We start from the raw sequence: 19437 nt of genomic DNA on the forward strand, positions 1-19437 counted from the left end.
GCGCTTTCAAGTTTTTAACTAGTGTTGTTTTATCTTTTTCAGTATGGCTCAAATACTTGGCAAAGGTTAATATCAGAACTTCAATATTATCAGTGGTAATGCGGTTCCCTAGATGAGTAATAAAAATGTATATATTCACCCGGTGTATCAGATTTAATAAGCATTATCATGATCGAAATCTGCTGGTGCCAAAAGACACCTTGCCAGTGTTTTTTTTAGTATTATTGCCTTTCTGAAATAGTTGGATGACTTATTGCTGGAATGACCATCTGCGGAGAAGGGCATGTAGGCCTGACGAGCACAGCCTGCTGAACACAGTTGGCTACAGATTATTGAGGATCAAAGCAGCAGGAAACCATTAAAAATAAATAAATAAATCTTATACGTAGAGCTGACATTTCTCTCTATAGAAACTAATCATTCCACTTCAATCCAAACTGTCTTTACCCACTTCTTTCTCTGGTAGACAACAGACTTTTCAGATCTTTGTCAGGCAAGTGGAGGGGCAGGGAGGGAGGATGCTGTGCAAAGAACTCACATGTGTAGAGCCTCAGTGCCCATCTGAGAGGTGATGGCAAAGCTGGAAGTCTGCTCTTGGTTACCTTCCAGACTTCGCAGCAGTATATTGGAAGAAAACACGTGCCAAAAAATATGTGAGTTCCTTTTTGTTGGGGTTAATTCTGGCCTGATTGTGACAAATTCTTAACCCTTTTTGTGAGTTTGATATTGTTGAACTGGCACAATCAATCTTCCATGGCTGACTATTTACTTTATCAACAACAATCTTGCCCTGCCTTGTAAGGCAGAGGATTCCTTGCTCCTGGGTCAGCCTCTGCAGAATGAAATGCCTTGGCTCCTCTCCTACCCTGCTTTGCTGCGGCAGGTCTGGGAGGTGCCATTTGAGACACAGGAAATAATCCTGACATCACTGCTGATGAAGTGGATGCTAGGTACAGTGTCAATTGTAGTAAATGAACTTTTTGGGTAAGCTGGTCTACAGACAGAGCAGAGCATGTGAGAATTAGAAAGGGCTTTGTGGATATGCTACTTCTTGCCTGGCCATGTCCCTTTTAGAGCAGTTGCCACCCTGGCTGATCTTCAGTGCTTGGGAGAGCATCTTTTTTAATTGAATTTCTAAGAAGACCATGCTGCTTCAGGGGTAGTTCGAAGTGAAGTGCAGAATCATCTGCAGGTAGGGGAGAAGGTAATACATTGCTGATGAAATGAGAGATAATTATGCCCTGGTGTAGAGGTGAGTATATAGAGACAGAATTGCTCAAAAGGAAGGAGTGACTTAAGAGATTTGATAAGCACCACTGTGAAGAATAAATTCTAATTTTATTAAATTTCCATTAGTTATAGACACATGTTGAAAGCAAATTTACAAAGTTATCTTTTTGCAAGTACTGTAATCCATAAAAATTGTATCAGATAAATTTAATGAACCTGCAGGCTATGGAAATTTTAATTTTCAGTCAAATGTGGTTTTCAGTTAGTAGAGGCTAAAAAAGAAATGGGGGCAAAGTTAAGGGGAGCTTATGAGTCTTTTGTTTGTAACATAAATAAGATGACGTGAAATCTATTAATTAGAGAACTAATAATAGAGCTCCGAATCAGTTGAAGTGCAAGCTGCAACACAGACCCTGTACATCTCATGAATCTGAGACATAGGACAGTTTGAAAAGCCTTTACAGAAGGAGCAAAAAGTATCTGTCTAAGGCAGAATGAAATTCAACCTGGTTTTTAAAATCTCTGTGGTATATCTTGTAGTATAAAACAGTATATAAAATCTCTGTAGTACAGCATTAACTCCCCAGTCCTATTATTTATGCAGAAAGCTGCAACTAATGGCTGCTTATATCTTTAAGGGTTGTATTTGCAGCTCATTTTTGTCTTTTGACTGCCAATGTCACGCAAATTGTAAACACAATTATAGATAGAAGAAAAGGAAAGTTCAAACTCATCTTACAAAAATCTATAAAATACGAACTTAGCCTTTAGTTATTTTATTTTATTTATATATATACGTAAAATCCTTTTCAGTTTGCTGAAGGGAATTGTAAATCAAAGTGACTATTTATTGCAGTGGGAATAAGGGATGGATTGAATAAAAAATAAAGAAGACAGAAACGAAACGAAGATATGAAACATCAAAGTCAGCGTCAGATAAACATCACCAAGATTCATTTGTGGAAGTGAATTGCAAAATTAGAAACAAGGAAAAGTTGTTGAACAGTTACCCTGCAAACTTATTTTCATCATAATACGTGTAAAATGCAAATTCTGATGATTATGTAAATTGTTTTCTAGTTTGATTTATGTAGTTCCAACTCCGTAATACCATTTTTGTGAGGTGACTCTGAATACCAATGTAGATTTTTTTCTTTCCAACTTGCTGTTTTCAAAGTCTCTCAGTTTCTCTACTGGTTATTTTTAAAAGTACTTTATTTTAAGTATTGGGAAAGGTGAATTTGTCTATTTTAGAGCAAGGACATACAGCTGTGCAACTTGTTTTTCTTTCCAAAGAATAGATTCTCTCAAAGCCTTGGCATAGTGCAGTCATACAGGCTGTGATGTAGATTCAGGGCTGATATCTCCATTTGCTTTGTTCTCTGTTTTGGCCTGTTCAGCATATAGCTTTTCTTTTGACTTCTGTGGTCATGCCGGACGTAGCCCTCATGCTGATGAGATAGAAATTGCTGGTAAACCTCCTTTCTACCTCTCCTATTCCTTCAGTCACCTCCTTGCAAGTATGCAGAACTACTGAGAAAGTACTTGTATTTTTCTTCATTATTATTTTTTTTAATTTTCAGGTTTGCTTCTTTGCTACATAAGCAAATATATTTTTCAAGCAACCAGAATTATTCATTAAACCCACAGTCCCAATGATGCAAGGCTAGAAAATTTTGACCCACGTAGCAAAAAAGTATATTTTTATTTTCCAATAAGTCTTATGGGCTCTTTCAGCTATTTCAGATCTATTCTGGTCTCACACCAGGACTTGTAAATGCTTAATTTGAACCCCCGTATCCCAAGGGAAGTTGTTCTAATAAGCTCAGTGGCTTTCACTACTTTTACAAATGTATTTAATTTGTTGTATGGTTGGTTTGTTTTAGGCTCTGTCTAGCAGACCTTCCTCTGCCGTTTCTCTTTCCAGTGAAAGAAATCAGAAATTTGATCCTTGTTTATGTTTTCATTACACCAAGTAAGATGAAGCTCTTCAGTCTCTTGCTGCAAAACATGCTTCCCAGACCCAATAACTTCTGTAGACCTGTTCCGGAATTTTACTGTCTCTCTTGAAGAATGGATGCTGGACCTGCATAGGGTTAAACAGCGGCTTTGCTAATGCAGCAGCTGAAACAGCACCATCTCCCTGGTCCTGCTTGATGCATCCTGCCAGCCCTTTTCTAAAGGAATTAGCTCCTCAGTAGTGTGAGAGTCTCATTCTCGATTAGAATCAGCAGAAAGAAATAGTTTTGCCAAATCAGTAATCACTGAAATCCTTTTCACTTGAAGGTTTTCAACCATGATGCAGAAATTATTACTAATTTTAGATTATTTTTTAAAATGATGATTTACTGGAAATGTCCTTCCTAACAAAGTCATCTTTTTAATCAGCTTTTCTTTTGGAAGGCTGAGAAAATGGGATATGGGAGCAAAAGAAAGCAGTGGCACTCACAGGGGATGATGAGAGTTGCAGCTGTCTTTGGACATTGTCCCTCTTTTTGAGACTGAATACCCCAATGCACAGATACAGCACTTGGTAGGTCTTAGAAGCCTGAAGACAACTTTACTTGGCAGATGTAGGAAGTTTTGCTATTATGAAGACTTCTATTTCCTGCAAACAGAAACCAGATTAAGCTTGGTGAGATGTCTCCTAGTATACCTCTAGGCATTCTATTCACTGGCATCAGTTGATTCACCCTTTGCAATTTTGCTAAGTCCATTTATTTATTATTTATCTGTTCATTTATTTATTTTAAATAAAGCCTCCCTTAGGAAGGGATGTGTTTCCAAATCCATTTCCTGGAAGGGATTAGGCAGTAGAGGGATGGGAGTGGGTGGGGTGAATTCTCCCTTTGTATCCTGGGGATGAGCACTGTGGGAAGGGGATGCCTGGCCTTTTGTGGAGTGGGGGAAAGAAGGTGGAGGAAGAAAAGGTGCTGGCATCCATTCAGGAACAAATGGAGACGGCAGCACAGGGGGCAACATTTTCTGTAGGTAGAATTGAACAGCTTTTATGCACAAGATCATCCATGTTGATGGATGTTTGTCCTGTTTGTCCTGTGTGTAAATGCATGTTGTCTGAAATTTTGCACAGTGAATCTTACATTCGATTTCTTAATAAGAATTTGAAGCAGTATCTTGGCCTTCAAGAGAAGGATTCCAGCTGTTTGAAGAGAGAAGTGAAGTTACCTCACTTAGATAATAGCTACTTGATTTTTGCTTTTAGTTTTTGGGTTTTTTTTCCTTTGCTACTGGGGAAGGATCCTTCCCACCTTTCTGGAATCTAAACCTGGAAAAGTTGCTGTGATGTTTTTGGTGTTTATTTGTGTTATTCTCAGTCTTTTTTCTTTTTCCCAGAACGAGGTAAAAAATGTAAATGAAGCAACAGGCTTGGCATCGTGCTTGTTTGCGTTATTTTCTTCCTTTCTGTTCTCTAGCTGATAGAAGAATTTGCCTCTCTATTCCCATGGCATTCTTCATTGTCCAGTTGTTTCATTTTCACAGTCAGCCTTACTATCTCTATTCACATCTCTTTAGCCCGTGAGACTGTGCACTTCACTAAATCCACTGCAAATTTCAGATGATTCATTCTCTTCTCTTTTAAGTAGGTTTTTTACTCACTGTCTCTTCAGATTGTCATCAGCTGGCTGCAAAGTACACACAGTCTTCTTTACTCCTGATACGTTTATCCTTAATTAACTAGTTGATATTCATTCTAATATTCCTCCTTTGGCTTCCGTGCTCAAATTGTACCCTATTTGCTCAAGGGAAATATTCTTATTGCTCGTTATTTATTAATCCAGTAGTGAAGTCCTGTTCACTTTGCCTGCCTCTCACGTTGCAGAGACCTAAGCAGCTATTCATGTTTTCAGAAGTACTTTTTCTAGAACGGCCTGGAAAATTGTACTTATTTACACTTAGGTTAACCTCTCTGAGTGCAAACACTCCACAGTAACTTCTTCCTGTAAATCTAAGGATGACTCCCTCTGCACTGAACTATTCATTCATTCTGCGATTGCCCCTGAAATCAGAAGCCAGCACAGGAGATAAGAGGTGGGAGTTACTGTGTTGGATGTAAGTACACAAATTGAAGATATATGAGCGGAAACAGCAGGAAAAATTATTTATTTATTCTTGAACTTGAAAGTCTTGGTAATAGTGTATGAAAGGAAATGTGTATCTGGATCCTATCATACTGTACTTGGCATCTGAGCTTCTCTGTGTTAGACACTTTACATAAGAAATAGATCTTGCTGTATGAAGAATTTAATCAGTGACCTAGTCACTCTCAAGAGCCTAACTTCCAGCCCCTTCTCTTTCTGGTGTTAAAGCACATTTTGCTGCTTGCTCATTCCGCTCCTTTGAGCAAAAGAGCTGTGTTCATACAGACAGTGAGTACTTGTTTTCAGGGGAAAAAAAATGATTCTTCTTCATGCAAGCGGTAGATATTGTACTAGAGCCTTGGAGGTGGCTGGGATGTGAGGTTTCAAATACTGTCACTAGATACACACAACAGTGGTTCTGGGGACATGTCAAAGGAAATGAAGTGTGAAACTGCATCTGCAACTGCTTGCCAGGAGGTTTTGAAATAAGGGTGTTTCCAGCAGCTTACATGGTTGTCTCATTCCTTGAACTATATTGTCTGTGCTGCTGTATAAGTCACTGTAGTTTTATATCAGAGGAAGGATCTAAATAAATGCTAAGGGTGAGAAGAAGGGAGGCACAGACCGTTAATGTACTCAGTGACCAAGAGCAACATTTGTGACAGTGTGAGGAATGATTGTACGAATGGATGATTGTATGTATGTATGAATGAAGGGATTCTGAATACCTGAACTGAAATGAACCTAAGACACTAAAATAACGGAGATGTCTAAAAGACAATTTCTCAGCCTTCTAAAGGTTTCCAACTGGCTTTTAGAAGAAGTGGTGTTTCAGTGATCTATGTCACATTCTGCTAAGAAGTCACTTGCCTCACACCTCCCAAAAATTCATTAATTATAACAATCAGACACACTTTGAAGACACAGAAATGCTAGTGTGTATTGAGTAGCATCAGAGCCCTACGATTATCATGATGTTTATGCTTAAGCTGTAAGAAAGCTAAAATAGGCTTTATCTGCACATGGAGCATGAATGGGCTAGGAGAATGTGAGGCAGAGCCCTTATCTCATCATTGTGTTTCTGATTATTTACAGTACACGGAAGCTACCTTACAGCTATAAAGAGGCAGAGCTCAGTGTGTGATGTCTCAGGAAAAAAAGCTGGGATTGATTCTACCTGGAGTGAGGAATAAAATAAAAGATAAAGATAAAAACTTGTGTATTAAGCTGAAAACCTGTAGCTAGTTCATCTGGAGTTCAAACAGATTTTCCATGCTTTTGTTGTAAAGCATGACATGCTGAGTAGTTCTCATGAGCTGAGCAGAGTTAGTGTGCTTTTTTCTCCTCTTGGGCATTAAATTATGTAAAATTAATGTGAATTTTTTAGTTGTATTTTCAATCTTTTCCGTTTTCCTTTCACTGCATTATTGCCTATGGAGATAGCACTGTTTCCTTCTCTCCAGCTATTTCTGAAGGGTAAGAAAACGAGAATCTAGTAATTATGTTAAAGTCTTGTCCTTACCTGATCGATTGGACCTTTGGATGCCTGGCAGTAACATACTATCTTATCCTCTCTGGCATAACTTCTCCTCTTCTTCCAAGCCGCTGCTTTATTTGAAGTAACTGCAATTAGCACAGTGTCTGCTTCGGTGAGCCATGCTAAGATGTGCAGGTCTGCCGGCCCGCATGGATGCTATCGGCACCTGCACGGTGCTGCTCAGCCAGCAGTGTTCCTCACATCCTTTTCTAATGATAAGTCTTTTCCCAGTGGCATTCAGAATTGCCTAATGCCTTTCCAGTAATTTACAAGATATTAGCTGAGGAATTAGGTTAATTAGGGGAGACAAAGTAGACCTCTTCATGTTGACCTTAGGGTATGTTGGGCTTCCTAACTGGCCTTCATATTCAGTTATATTCAGGAGAAATAAGCTTGGCAGATTTTAGGGGAGTTGCACTTAAACTCTGTCTTGATGAATCCCACTATTTAATCTCTCAATTAAAACTTACTGAGGCATATAGCTGTTATTTCATTTTCTTGAATATATATATTTATCTGTATGGGATACGCATACATATATATATGTATTTATGGGATGTGCTATAGTCTGTAAGTATGCAAATAAACAACCTACTGTCACTGAAGTAAATTGAGAGAGAACCCTCAATGAGGGGACAGTATTTTTCAAGGCTTGTAAATATTTCTCTTTGCTACTGCTCTATACAAATGTAATTAAGTGAAGAAGAAAAGCTATGTTTTCAAGATGGCTTTTACTTTTGTAATGGAGTGCCTTGGTGAAACGTGGGAAATTACACTTGTCTGGGCACGTATAAAACCAATGGAAAGCATGCTTTTCAGGAGCAAGTTTGCTGTGCTTTCCGAATAGCTGCGTGGTGCAATACAGCTACAAACTGGTAAGTACCTGCCTGAAGTTTGGAGAGGAGGGCTGGTTGAAAGGGTGTGAGGATTGTGCTTGTTTCTTTTTTTGTTACTACTTAAAGAAAAAAGGGCTTTGCATCCTGAAAGGTAGGAGTGCACTCTACACAGCTGAAGTGTTTATCTTGATCATAAGCGCAGGAATAAATCACAGCGTGCAGTATCTATGTGAACCCTTATTTGTATGCTGAGAGATTTCATACGTGGGAGGGGACTTGGCGCTGAGATTCCTCACACAAAACTGAATAAGTGCTTGAATGTTTGTAGGACTAAAGGCCTAAACCATCTCCTTTTTCATTCTGTTAAAATGTGTTACTTTTGTTTACAGTATGAGGAGTGGAGAATCTTTTGGCACTAATCTTGGTACAGCGAGCTACCTTGGTGTTACCAGTTCAGTAATCATTACTCGTTATTTTTCATACGTGTGGAGCTAACAGAGGGATGCCTGGGGATATTTTAGCTGATGACAAATATAAGTAAATTCATGTTTTTATTCTCCAGAATTTCTTTTTTACTTTTTTTATTTTTTTCTTATTTTTTTCCCCTCTGGGATCAGTCATGTTGCTGGAGAATAGAATACTTGTGTTTGCCATCATACTGATCTTCGAGGTCTTTTCCAACCTGGGTAATTCTATGATTCTATGATTCTATACTAGAAGTGGTTGTCATAATGCAAATGGATAATTAGCAATTGGCTTTTTGTTGATTTCTTACTACGACACAGACTAATTGATGGTCATTATATGTGACATGAACTTAGTTTTTGTTTTCAGTTCCCTCATGCTACCACAAGAGAATTGTTATCTCAGTAGGGATTCATCTTACCTCACTTTTAACAGACTACAGTGGGAAACAGAGGAGCCTGTAGTAGATTTTATATGGTTAGATAGAGGCAGTACTGCAGAAATGAGCTTCAAAATGTAAAGGAAAGAACAATGCATAATTTTTCTGATCTTGTGCATTCAGTGTCTGTAGAAAAATACACTTTGTGAAGCAAGTGGCTCACAAGGAAAAGAAAAGCCAAGGAAAGGAAAGTTCCAGATTTCAGCTGTCACTCTTCTAATTACAGCTTGATTAACAATGTTTGAAAAACAGAGGGTGGCCACAGGGTTCTTCTTCCTGAGTTCTGACCTAAAAATATGCTCACCGTTGTCCTTGACTTGTCAGCCAGTCAACAAATGCCACATAGTTTGAGGTTGGCTCAGGGTGGACTTCTGTGCCACCACACTGAAATTGTGTTGAATGCTCTGAAAAGGAAAGAAGAGGAATGGAAACTTTTGCAACAACCACTGCGTCATTTAGACTTCTTAGCATAAAGGTTTGGAGATATTATGAAACACACATCAGTAAGGATGTGGTTGTCCAAACCTGAGACTGGCTGAGAAGCAGTAAACTTAGAAGTCACAGTTTATCAGTGAGAGCTCAACCCCCAGATGGTCTCACCAACACGAGAACTTGCAGCTCTGAGAGCCTGTTTGCCACTTGTGTGCCTGGGGCTTCTGACTTTTGCTTGAACCTACAGAAACACTGCAGAGGGAGAATGTTTCCTCAACGGAGTTGAATTATGATTTGCTGACATGTAGTTAAGTAGGTATAACAGCAACTCGCTTCTGTAATGTGTATTTATAGTGTATACTTTATTATACAGCGCAGGTGTTTATAAAGTACATTGAGCACCTTAGCTGAAAGGTGGTATATAAATGTGAGCAATAATTACAGTTGCACATATAAAAGAATAAGGTCTTCCTGCCAGTAGCCTTTCCTCAAGGGGGAATTTAATTTCTTTATCTGCAGGAATTTTATTGCAGTCTCTCTTGAGATTGGAATGTGTAGTTTTTAAAGTTGATTTAAACGAGAGGGACAGTCACTCTGCATTCCATTTATATCAAAGGGAGTGATTTCTTCTTCTCTCTGCTGGACATTTGGCTATGCACACTTGTCTTTGCATAGCTACAAAGAAGGAATCTCTTTCAAATTCTCAGGTGACTGCAGGTTTTCTTTCAAGGTGAAGAGATGCCTTTCACCTCTCTATTTAAGACATTTCCTCTATCCATTCAAGCTATTTCAGGATTCACTTGTTTGCAATTGTTTATCTAATTTAGGGTGACTGGACTTATTTTTGAAGGATGCACATCATGTGTCCAAGTACAATAACCAAACTTAAAATGCAGTAACAACAGTAAGAAGTGCATTAAAGCAAGCAGCCCTGCAGTCCCAAAACCCCAGCCTTAGATTTTCGTTCAGATTTCTATGTAAAATCATGTGGCTTTAAAAAGATTCATCTCAACTCTCCAAAAGATGAAAAATACATTTTCCTCATGTCTTGGTAGATGGAGGCTTAGAACTACTTACACTCAGCCAGAGCAAATATCAGGCTTACTAGTTTATCTTCTTTACTTTGAGATGATTTAAATGATATAAAACAGTCATTTGTTTAAACTTAAGATGTATGTCTGCAAACTCATGATGTCTGTCAATATCTCTATTTTTATAGCACTAACACTACATATTGTCCTCAGAAGTGTTTTTATGTATTAGCAACAATAATGAGATGAGGAGCTATTACAGCTCATTTAAGTGGTTCACCATTGGACAAACAGTTGGCAATTATTGCACTTGGAAGAACTGGATGAGTGATTTGAATAGAAATGCTGGTTCTCCAGTGAATTTCCTTTTTACAACAATTGAAGCATATGTCCACGTTTTTTCCAACAGTAATGAATTTCCTGAGGTGGTTTGCCTTGTGCTTTTGAATGCTAAGCATTAAAATCCAGCAGGAGGGACTTGTAGTTGAGCTTTCATGCTAAATGAGAAAGGATTGTTGTAGCCTTTAAAAAGCTTTTCTGCTCTTGGGCCTCCTGAGGAGCTTCAGTTACCTTCAGACCAGATCAGCTGCTTCAGGTATGAAGCATCAGTTGTGTAGAGTTTATTTTCTCATTATATGTAACATTTAATATTATTAATAGTCACATCTGTCTCCTACTGCAAATCAAATCTGCAAACGTTTTCTTGTACATGCAACAAATCTGACTTTCTATCTCTTCTGTCCCTCTCTCATCCATTCAGGAGTGAAAAATCACTGAGAGCTGTTGAGTCTCTATTTGAAGAACCTTTTTGTTATTTAAAAATGTAATAAAGGGATCTATGCATGTAGTGTACCTGTTTATTGAAAATAATTCCTTATACAGAGTCAGCCTTTGATATCGCAAGGGGTTCTGGTTAGACCTTTGCATTCATATCGAAACACACGGTAAGATTTTCAGTTTCTTCTGAGAAGTGGTCAAATGTCAGCCTGTGATCCAGATTTAAATGGCAAATCAATGTTCCTTGTATTTTTCAAAGCTTACACTTCTGCCAGTCTGCTTTATTCTTTCCAGAAATCTCAGAATTTTACTTTTTTTTTTTTTCCCCCTGTAGCTTTTGTGAGAAGAGGTGATGCAGCTTCTAGGTCTGAAGGGCATTGCATAGTGCCTGGTTGGTCCAGCAGAGCCAGCACTGGCACGTTGTTGTGTATTTGATCTATACTAGTACAACTAAGAAAGTGGGGAAAAAATAGGTGAGGAGAAAGACCACTGAGTCCCTGGAAATTCCCAGTTTAAAACTGCTGAAGATGCACTAATCTGACTGCTTATAGTTTACATGGGCTAAAGGGAAAACTACTAGTCTATGAAGGACGTAGCCACCGAGGCCCTGAGGGTTATGATGCAGAAATTTAGCATAGAAATACACAGGAACTACACCTCCCTGATGTATTCCCTCTGCTGCCAACTGTGAACTGATGGGAGAGCATTAGAGGGAAGTACTGCTGTGTGACTGCTCCTGTTTTACACCATTTATTCCAAACAGGTTAAAGACCAAGACAGAGCTTCTCAATTGGTCTAATCTGTATAGCTGTTCTTATGAAGCTGAATAATAATAAGAAAATAATACTATTGTGTTTTGTTGAAGTAGAGCTGTGGCTTCATGGATTTATTGTACTTGTATGAGTGTTAGTTACTGAGTGAAATTAGAAAACTGCTGTTTTGATTCCTGGCATGTCTAAAAGCATGTAATGAGCAGAACAGGTCTTTGTAGCAGAAAGCTTTTCAGGTAATACTTAAGAATGAGATAACTAAATCACAGAGTGTAGAAATGGTGCATTCCATCATTTGTATAAGAATGATCTGGCTGTCAGCAATTACCTTGGTGCTGACTGTTGAAATATACAGACAGACATGCGGTAGGTGGAGAGAGGTGTTACATGCACAGTGAGAGACTGTAAGAACAGAGGGGAAAAACAGGCTTTTTAGAAATAGAAAATCACATTTCCATTGGGTTCTAATGGGAATGTACATTGAAATATCCTTGTCATATCTTGTATTGGATGCATAACATATTATAATGGACTTTGCTGTTGGTTTTTTTTTCTGGTCTAAACACTCTACTCACACAGTTAGAATTGCATTGTGTGTCTCTTAGGTTGAAAATCTCAGTGCTTGCTGGAAGTTGAATTGTTCTAGATGGTATGTATGAAGTAATTCCCATCAGGAAGCATAAGCAGTAATCTACTCCCTATTGTTTTGAAGGAAGAGAACTTTGTTACTTATTAACATAAGAAGAGGAGCCACTTCTGATGTATGTCTACTTTCAGTTTTCTAAAGTAGCAGCGTATAGTCAAATCTTTCAGGCAGGTTATTATCTCTAGCAAGAACCCAAAAATGATATTCAAAATCATTCATTCAGAAAGTGTACAATGCAGTAGAGGTCTGATCTCCAGGATGTGCATCCGTTTCTTTGGTCGGTCTTATTATTCCTTATTTCTTATGTAAACAGTTTGCGATTGTGGAAAGGGGTTAAAATGAAAGGAGACCCATGAAAATGAAGTGGTTTAGGAGAGCCGTTTCAGAGCTTGTAGATTATCTTCCAAATCAGTGAATTCTACATGTGTATTTTATACTGCCTAAAGAAACTAAATTACAAGTGGGAAATATTATGCACCATTTGTAGTCAAAAGAGACGAACCTGCAATAAAGCAGAATATTCTTTTATTAAAAGTAAGAAATACCCGTTAAGAAAAGGATTTTTTTTTTCTTGTTTTCTCTTGAAGGACAAGGAAAAAATGCCTCGATATTCTTTCTCAAATGTTGGGAAAATGGAATATATTTTTAGAAGTGTATAAGTGCTAAAATAGTGAAACCATCCAACTCTCTTTGACACACTTCTTACTGCTTAAAAATATTGCCAAAATTATGCGCAAATAAATAGAATACTGAAGAAAAAGTGTGAAGTATAGAGCATACCTTCAAGAAAATGAGAACTCAAAAGCTCAGCCTTTTCTGCCTGATCTCATTGTTTTTCACACTTATTTACTTTTCTCTTTTACAAATGTGCAAGTGAAAAGATTGGTGTGGGTTATTTGAAAATACAGCTTGGTGATGATACTTCAGTGCTCCTAAAATTTACGTGCTTGATGGATGGATAAGAGTGAGAGAGTGTGAAATTATTTCTTGGAGCTTCTCCAGCCTACCCTTCAGATCCAGCTTGTTTCCTTAAGGCTTTTTTCTGCCCAAGGTGGCACATTCCCTGGTCACATGCTGCTTCTTTTTATGTCAGCTGGGGTTAGGAAACTGATGTTGAATGGACAATATACTGCTCTCTACCTCCTGGAAATTCCTTTCTGCCATGGGCCATCCTTGGAGGCCAGTTGTGCCCAATTGTACAGCTGTTTCACACAAAAATGTCAGCTTTCAGCTGTTTGTGTCAAGGCCAAGAATCAGATATTACCATTTGGTGACAGTAAACGTTATTATAGACTCTACAAACTTCTTTTCTGTAATCAAGATTGCAGATGATAATATAAAAAGGGATTGCTTTGTAAATGACATGAAGCTTTACTTAGTGGAAGCTAATACACATGTGGTATTATGCTTTTAGAGATGTCTTCCAATAAACTGCACAGTGATCTCAAGCGGTAAATGATTTTATCTTATAGTCCAATAAATCCCCCCTTTTTATAGCTTGCCTTTGTATTATAGTCACAGTAAAAAAAAAGATCTTCTCAATCTTTTGCTGTCAAATCTGAATACAAGGCGTGTCTCTCAGAATGAAGAAAAGGGCTCTCAGCTACAGCAGTTTTTTCCCAAGCCAGATGTAAGTGGAAGGACATAGTTCTGAGTTAGTTCCAGTTACAACCTGCTGATTTCACATGACTGTATTTGAGAATAGATACATATCCCATTATTGTAGGGATAATTTTTATGAGAGAGATTCACCTTTTTTTGTGCCTAGTGTCATTTTGCTGAGCGGAGGTGTTGGTTGCATCACTGCCAAGAAGTTGATATTTGAAGAAAGAATTTCAGGGGTTGTCTCTGAAGTTCTGCTTACCATGTTAAATGTGCACGAACTGGGTATACATGGGCAGTTAGATCATTTAGAATCACACAAAGTGACTTTTGTGGTTGAGTATAGGCTACAACCTGAACTAAAGGAACTGCGAAAGGCACAGATGGGTGTAGGTTGTGTAGATACAGCAAACGGCTGTTTTCTTTATCAGACAGTCTAGGTAGAAGTGTTTTAACAGTTATTGAGTTTAGACTGCTGTGCTATTACTATGAAGTATGAAATGACTGGGCATGAGAAATTAGTAGTAGTAGTTCAGGATAATTCTTGTGAATCTGAACATTAATAAAACATAAAGAGTCAATGTTAAGACTACAGGAGATAAAGCACATTCACTTAACCAATGCACTTATAGAAATCACAGTTGTATTTCTATTAATATTTCTTTGAACTACCGTGGAACAAAGATCTGGTTTTATTTTACCTTGTGTGGATTTGTGACTGGCTAAATGTAGAAAAAAATGAGGAGATCAAGTTATTTTCTTATGTGATATGTCAGACAAAATAAAGCTGAGCTTAATTCATTATGATTTATAAGCAGATGCTCCTGCATATGTGCATGTGTTTGTGTGTTCCTGTACTCATACTTTTTAAGAATTGATTGTCCTCTTGGTAACAATAGCAAATAATGATTTGAGAAGCAAGGTCCCATTAGTCAGGCAGCTGAATTGGTTACTCACCCCTGCAAATTGCTCTTCAATTCCCACTTCCACTTCTGAGTTCCCACCAAGCCTTCTCCTCCTCTTCAGTGTCGTGTAGGAACAGACATGTCAGCACTGAGGAAGATACAGTCATGCAATTCTTTCTAATTGCCAACACTGAATAAATTCACATTCATTTATATCTGTGAAAAACTGACAGATTGTGTTTGTACACTTGAGCTTGGACAGTTTCTTCCATCTCAGAGTTTGCTTTGTTGTCAAGCTAGAAAAAATGTGAGTCCTTTCCGTTTCTTTAAATTAGGAAGTAGGCTGTTTTCTTCTGGGAAAAAAATTGTGAGGGAATACAAACTGCTGTGAGAGAATACAAAATGCTCTTCCAATTCCAAACTGTCTTCCCATATCCATCAAGGATTTTATGCTGGTCTGCAGTTTTTCTAACCAGTGGTTTTGGGGGATCAGCTGAAATAAGGCAAAAATAGCCAGAGCAATGTCAGAATGGTCAGTTTTTGGTGAGCAACCTTTTGTTTGCAGTGAAGACTTCAGATGCTTACACAGACATCAGCTTGCTAGTGAGCTGTGTATTTTGTAAGCATATTTGCTTGCTGTTTGTCAAGCACTGCAGTCATTCTTGAAGGACTAAACGGCATTAAAAAAATATTTTTCTAGTATCACAGACCCATTAAGTGAGCATATGTATAGCAATGAACACAAGTTTATTGAATTTAAATTAGTGAAATCCAAACTTGGCTTGACAACTTTAATGAAATACTTTAACCTGTAGACAACAGTTGTTTGTCACTGTCATTATTTCAGCAACCAGCATTTAGCAGTTATACGAGTGCTGAATTCCTCTGGCATCCTCTCCTCAGTGACTCAGGATTTTAGAGACTAGCAGATAATCTGTGAATGACAGAGCTGCTGTGGGCTTGCCTGTGTCACCAGCAGAACCCCACGAGGGGACCTGTCCTGAGCATGGGCTTGGCTGGAGGCATCATCTTAGCAACTCTGTTCAAGTTCAGTCTGCTGTGGTCGTCGCATCACTAGCATCGTTTCTATTCTTTTCTGAAGTTTCTCCATAGTTGTGCCCCTTTCCTGAATCTGTGTGAATCACAGTAACAACCATTTCCATGTGTAGATAGAAGCATGAATATACTCAAGGTAACTTTCAAATGTTTTAGTCTTGGATCTAGTATTTACTACTTACTTTAATTGATGTTGAACTTAAGACCTTCAGCTGGTGCAACCTGGCAAGATGTTACTTTCGTTATGTCTCCTACAGCACTTCTCTTGTGGGGAAAGTTCATATTTCATGGTCATGTCACATCAAGATCAGTAGTGATCTAAGAGCGTATTCATATGAGGCAACAAGGAATTCTGCTTTCTTGAATAAGGCTGGATTTTGATCCCTTCTCTTCAGTGGTGCCTGTATTGATAAGTAAAATTTTATCAGAGCTTTCTTACTTTCAGAATTAAACAAACAAAAGCAGGTTTTACAATCTAGTTTATAGATATAGAGATCATTCAGCTTGAGATAAATCTGATAAATGAGTTACAGTGGGCAACCCCTGCAATTTAACAAAGCAGCAATGCTGCCTTCCATGAAACTGTCCCAAGTGTTTTGTTCTTATTGCTTTAAAAAGGCTACATATTTGTATGGTTAACTCTAACTTGCACTGTTGAGTCTCACCCAGGAACTTTCATAATAGAAGTGTGAGAAGTGAATATGAGGAGTTAAGAATACCTTATATCAAGACAAGTTATACATATTTGAAATAAAATGAAGGGCTCCTTTATACATGATACAGCTGCTGTCAGGTCACTATTAATATTGAGAGCAACCTGGTTCAATATAAGCATTGACCTTTTCCTTGCTTGAGATTTCACTACCAAATAAAAACTCAGACATTTATTATTGAAAAATGCTGATAGTCATGAAGACAGAGTACAGTTTGAACCAGCAGTTTTCAGCATGAAAGTATAATGAAATGTGTGTTGTTCCATGTTAATGTCCTAAAAATTGGGTTAGCAAAACTTATTTTGTTCAGTCAGCTTGAAGTTGAGGGACAGAGCTCAAATAAACAGATCATGAAGGGTTTGTTTGCATCATTTTCCCTATTAAAATGCTTCTTTTCCAATTTATTTTATTTTTTACAGTTTAATATAACCTAGCAGTTTGGAGCTTTGTGTACTGCTTCATAGATTTGTAGAAGGGGAAATAAAAAGGAGGGCTGTATGTATGCTGAACGTCTCTTTTTTGTTTAAGAGAAAAGCATGCATTATCTTATATGAGACAGGTTGAAGAAGGAGGGAGGCTTAGGGGTGAGAGCTTTATTCCCCTGCTTCACCATCTCCTGTTGGCTTTCTGCATTTCAGCTGCGATTTGCTAGGGGTGGGACTGTCTCAGTTCAGGGTTCAGCCCTGTGTCCTCGAGCTGCTGGAGGAGGTATCCACAGCCATGACACTACATGTTCTGCTCTTTCAAAGAGTGCTTCAGAGACCTCTAGGGAAGGGAATTGATGGGCTTTCTCTGCTGCCATTGTCTATGAAAGGGAGCTGTAAGCAACTGCTGCCCTAGACCTGCGAGGCTGTGTGGAATGCTCTTCTGCAGCACCAAAGGAAAAAAGAAGTATTTTTCCACTTAATTAGTGATGCTTGTCTAATTGGCAGAGATTGATGCAGCGCTCTTTTTTTTTTCTTCCTTTTTTTTTTTTAAATTTATTTTTTGCTCCTGTGTTACAGATATACGTGGACTGCAGGGATTTCTCGATCAGGCCTCCAGGCTGGGACTTGATGTGTCATTACAAAAAGTGGACAGGAACATCAGCAGAGTCTTTGCCAACCTTTTCACTACAATGAAAACAGAAGAGCTGAACCGCTATCGGGACACATTACGAAGGGCTATCTTACTTCTAAGTCCACGGGGAGCCCAGACATTTATTAACGAGGTCAGTGAACAGTTATTTTTATAATCATTTCAAGAATGTATATGATGACTTACGTGATACCTGGCCAGGTTTTTGGAAGTGGTAGATTTTGATAGTGGTGGTTGATAAGCATCAAATGTTCTTTGTCAGATCATTTTCAGAGTATAACAGTGTAATGTACATCATTTAGTGCCAACCTTGCAGTAAATGCAAATGGGGTGGTGGTGGGTGCTTTCAATGCAAATAGTTGAGTGGGGAAATTACTCTTTTGCATTTGTTGTCTTTTGTACCAATACTCTTGACTTGGATTTTAACCACTGTCTTCAAGTGACAGGAAAATCTACTATGGTATATTAGAAATGAAACATAACGTGTTTGAAAAGATCATCTTTGGAAATCTCCAGACTTGTTGCAGAATTGTGCATTACTGATGTTTGGCGGCTGAATCAGTTTTTTCTCAAGTACAAACTAGGAATTGTATGTTTGCCTTTTTCTTGATGATTTCTTGGAGTCATTAATGCTCATTAGGACAGGGATGTGGCTGTTGGGCGAACTCATAATTAATGTTGTGCTAAGGGGTAATTTTTGGCACTAATTAGTTTTATCCAGCCTTTAAAATATTAAATAATGGATTATTTTGCAGAGCATTTTATATGTCAGAGTTGAGAATATGAGTTGGATCCTCAGCCTAACTTTCACTTACGTTCATTAGTGAAGAATTGGGCTTTTTTTTTAACCATCCATGGATAAGACTGAACCAAGAAACTAAAATAAGGATGTGACTTGTTTCTAATGATCAGTTTTGTTGTCTTTTTTTAAGATTGCAACATAAGTAAATCCTTCATATTTATGTTCAGTGGTAATTTTTAAAACTAATTGAGTTAATTTTATCATATATAAACATGGCAAAAGGAGTAGTTTGAACAGGAGTGAGCACAGCAACAGACTTCAGTTGTGTTTATGCATGCAGAAGGATTTTCAGTCAAGGAACAAGGGAGTTCATGCCTTAGAAGTACAGTTAACTTACACAGCTCAATCAGTAGTGTTATTTGTTTCATAGCAGACCTCCAGCAAACACAGGTGAGACTGGTTTTGCAGGAGGTCCTCACAATGTTTCCAAGCCAGGCACTGAACGGAAATTGTCATGTGTGTTTTATTGTGATGTGCACTGGCTAGAAGGTCCCTTGCCTTTCAGTGTCCCAAACTCGGGCAGATGTTATCAGGAGTTACATGCAAGCCTGGCCAGGACCCTGCAGGTCTCCTGGGTGTAGAGGCTAATGTATTAAACTGTTTTACTCCTCACTTCACCTTAAAGCAGTGTCTATTATAGGCATTAAGGCTAATGATCTTGATATATTTCCAGATCCCTGCAGGGGTTTAACTGTAGGCAGAAATGAAAAGTAATTTATTTGGCAATCTTCCTGTATTGAATCCTGATTGATTCAGAAAAGCTTTATAAAAGAAAATGTAAATCTTTGAAAGGAGCTCTTAAAAGAATCAAGATGCAAGGTTTGTGAGGTAGGAAAGAATCCCTCAATACTGGAGGCTGGACATAGGCAGTAAGTGTAGCTGATTATCTGCAGCGTAAGTTCAGATAGTCCGGAATAATAACTTTCTGCTTGATTGAAATACATGTTTTCATGTAATTTACTGAAATACATTGTTCACAAGATACAACAGTAGAAGGAAAATTCCTTTTTGCTTACATA

General features: G+C 38.1%; 1 protein-coding gene across 7 annotated transcripts in view; it reads left to right on the forward strand.

Annotated features, from left to right (window-relative positions):
- GRID1 (glutamate ionotropic receptor delta type subunit 1) overlaps positions 1-19437 on the forward strand; it is a 485653-nt gene that overhangs the window by 245063 nt on the left and 221153 nt on the right. For all 7 annotated transcript variants that reach the window (XM_072339806.1, XM_072339809.1, XM_072339804.1 and 4 more), the window contains one exon: positions 17544-17749. In XM_072339806.1, the coding sequence (XP_072195907.1) occupies positions 17544-17749 (206 nt within the window). The remainder of the gene's footprint in view (positions 1-17543; positions 17750-19437) is intronic.

The sequence above is a fragment of the Excalfactoria chinensis genome, chromosome 6 (genome assembly GCF_039878825.1).
Source record: "Excalfactoria chinensis isolate bCotChi1 chromosome 6, bCotChi1.hap2, whole genome shotgun sequence".
Classification (NCBI taxonomy): Eukaryota; Metazoa; Chordata; class Aves; order Galliformes; family Phasianidae; genus Excalfactoria; species Excalfactoria chinensis.